General features: G+C 38.9%; 1 protein-coding gene across 1 annotated transcript; it reads right to left on the bottom strand.

The window, feature by feature from the left end:
* Positions 1-718: 718 nt before the first annotated feature.
* LOC137959491 (uncharacterized) lies at positions 719-2,132 on the bottom strand. The gene is made up of 4 exons (XM_068806856.1): positions 1,874-2,132; positions 1,613-1,686; positions 1,280-1,391; positions 719-1,186 (listed from the first exon to the last, which is right to left on the bottom strand). Exons 1-4 carry the CDS (start codon positions 2,110-2,112, stop codon positions 1,057-1,059), a joined length of 555 nt encoding a protein of 184 aa, XP_068662957.1. The 5' UTR covers positions 2,113-2,132; the 3' UTR covers positions 719-1,056.
* Between the last annotated feature and the right edge of the window lie 281 nt (positions 2,133-2,413).

Below are 2,413 nucleotides of genomic sequence, written 5' to 3'. Positions count from 1 at the left end.
TTATTTTACCTAATTTAATATTTAAGTATTATATTTTAATTAAGTATACTATTACAAGTCACTAATTCTCTTATTTTTTGCGTTTTTCTCATTTGGCGGAATTAACACTGGAAACTGTTTTCCAGTAGATATGAACTCATCCACACTAATACCCATTTCGAAGATGAAGTTCATGTACATGATTAAAATAAAGATGAAGATGAAAATGAAGAAGAACTTCAAATTTTATGTTTGTTGACTAACTCATCTCAACAAGCTCTCCTTGTGTCTATACTAAATCCTCTATTTGAGATCAAGTTTTCCTTCCAAGCTTTCCCTTTCTTTCTGTCTTCTTCTCTTCTACTTCTTTTCTCTTACCCTAACATCCTTTAAACATGAAACCCTAGAATCTAACACCTTGTTTCATCTTTTTTTTATGTTTCTCTTTTTCTTGTTTCTTGCTTTCTTATTTCTTTCTTACTTCCATTCTACTTACCTTCCTTCCTTCCTTTCTTCTTTCTCTGTCTTTCTTTCAAGTTTCTTTTTTTTTTATTTCTTTCCTTATTTTTTTATTTTTCTTGTTTTTGTTTCATTCATTCCTTCTTTCTTTCTTTTTCTCTGATTCACCCTACCAGTACGAATTTGGTCTCCACGGGGAGCAATTGCCGCTCAAGAGAACCCCAACTGAAATGAATCAAACAACCAAAGGTACGAATTACAAAATCCATTTATTCTTTTTTTCTACTATTACTGCTAAAGATCCTCAAATCTTTTAGACAAAAATGGGTTAGTTTAGAAGGAATAAAACGGACGAACGTTACATGGTCCATACTAGTACAATCCACAGTATATGAAAAAGCCCTTCTTCCCCTTCAACTACAAATGGCTCTTTACAATACTTACTGCTTCCGTCTTTACCCTAGGACGCCCAGAAAGGATCAACGTTGAAGTTTTTTTGCAAGCTTTTATGCTGCTAATCGGAGCCAATCTTATTGTTTCACCCACAAACATCTTGTAGAAAACCCAAAGTATAGAATCCCATTGAAGAAAAAAGATAAGCTCCCCAGAGGTGTTTTTCTAATAACCTACATAAACTGCAGCATTTACAACATAGCAGTCATCGTTACTGTCTCCCATCGATTCCAAAACAACGCCGCTTGAGCATATTAAACCGCCATCCACAACTTCAACGTTTATAATTTTGCCACTGCATATGTAAGGGAAAGACACTCATTATCGATTAGGTAAGAAATGTCTAGATAGAAGAAGAACTGATGAGGAAGGGCAACAAGAAACTTACTAAGGAAACACAGACTTCACTCTCTCTATGTCAAGGTCTTTCTGGGTAGATCGAGGGACCCCTAACTTGATTTGAAGCTTCATATGATCAGAATTAACACCGGGTATTGCACCTATCAAATCCCCATTACAAATCTATTAACCCTTAGGAAAACAGGGGAAACATTCAGACTTCGAAAAGCAATTACCTAATCATGAATTTGAATATACCCCACCGGGACCAAACAGGAAAAGAGTTCTGATGAAGAACCCTGATCACTCAACATGAAGATAGAAAACGAAAACAACAAGAATTTGGTGTCATTTAAAGAAATTGGAAATCCAGTTCTTATACCTCGGAAAGCTGGAATAGAATTGGCCGTTATAGCATTCCTGCACGCCCGCATAGCAGCCGCTGTTATATCTTGCCTGTTAAAAGGGAGTAGAAGAATAAAACCATAATACTAATCAGTTCATCTCAGTACATTGAGACCAAAACAAAATTTTTTTAGGGATAGGAGAAAAAAAAGCCCTAATGAGCTTGCTGGTCAGACAAGACAAGTTTCAAGTCTGACCAACAAGTTTAACTTGGAAGAAACAGAAATAGGTTAAAGACCCGTGTTGATCGTAGCCAACGCCCATCTCGATGAACAAAATCTTCATCGCGGAGCTGCTTGACCTATCTTCTGCAGTTTCTTGGGTACTCATGGCTGAAGCAACAGTGAAGATTACCGAAGAAATTCGAGAGGATTTAGCAGGATAAGTAGGAGATTGTCGAACTCGGCTTGGCACTAAATAATTTCTACGCATGGAAGAGTAGGCTAAGAATGGTGGATACAGGCGGCAACTTCCCATGGCCTGCCTTACACTCCAGGTGTTCGTGTCAGATTGTCGATGAAGAACTCAAAGCAGGCGCAATCTGTAGCGGTTCGCTTCGCCTCGGGTGAAGCCCACTCGGGATGAGTCAAGAACATGGCATCACTACTCGCTTAGTCACGACTCAGCTCCTACTTAACAGCCCGACACGTTTACACGTTCCAAGGGATCGTTTAACCGCAGGGGCACAAACGCGGATTCCTAGAAGGAACCCCCTGGATTGCCGGAAAAGAATCAGGAACGGAGAAAGCGTCAGAGACGCTGGAAGAGCTTACCAACC

The sequence above is a fragment of the Aristolochia californica genome, unplaced genomic scaffold (assembly GCF_029961685.1).
Source record: "Aristolochia californica isolate CCGP_79_NKW_82.1479 unplaced genomic scaffold, dmAriCali1.0.hap1 SCAF_1, whole genome shotgun sequence".
NCBI classification, from domain to species: Eukaryota; Viridiplantae; Streptophyta; class Magnoliopsida; order Piperales; family Aristolochiaceae; genus Aristolochia; species Aristolochia californica.
Note: the sequence above shows the minus strand (reverse complement) of the source record. Positions and strands in the feature narration are given on the sequence as shown.

What these genes read in the sequence shown, in the direction of transcription:
- LOC137959491 (XM_068806856.1), bottom strand. Translation starts at nt 2,112, where the DNA reads ATGGGAAGTTGCCGCCTGTATCCACCATTCTTAGCCTACTCTTCCATG. An exon ending in GTTGGCTACGATCAACACGG is followed by an intron (nt 1,687 to 1,873) that starts GTCTTTAACCTA and finishes CCCTTTTAACAG; the next exon opens with GCAAGATATAACAGCGGCTG. An exon ending in TTCTATTCCAGCTTTCCGAG is followed by an intron (nt 1,392 to 1,612) that starts GTATAAGAACTG and finishes GGGATTTGATAG; the next exon opens with GTGCAATACCCGGTGTTAAT.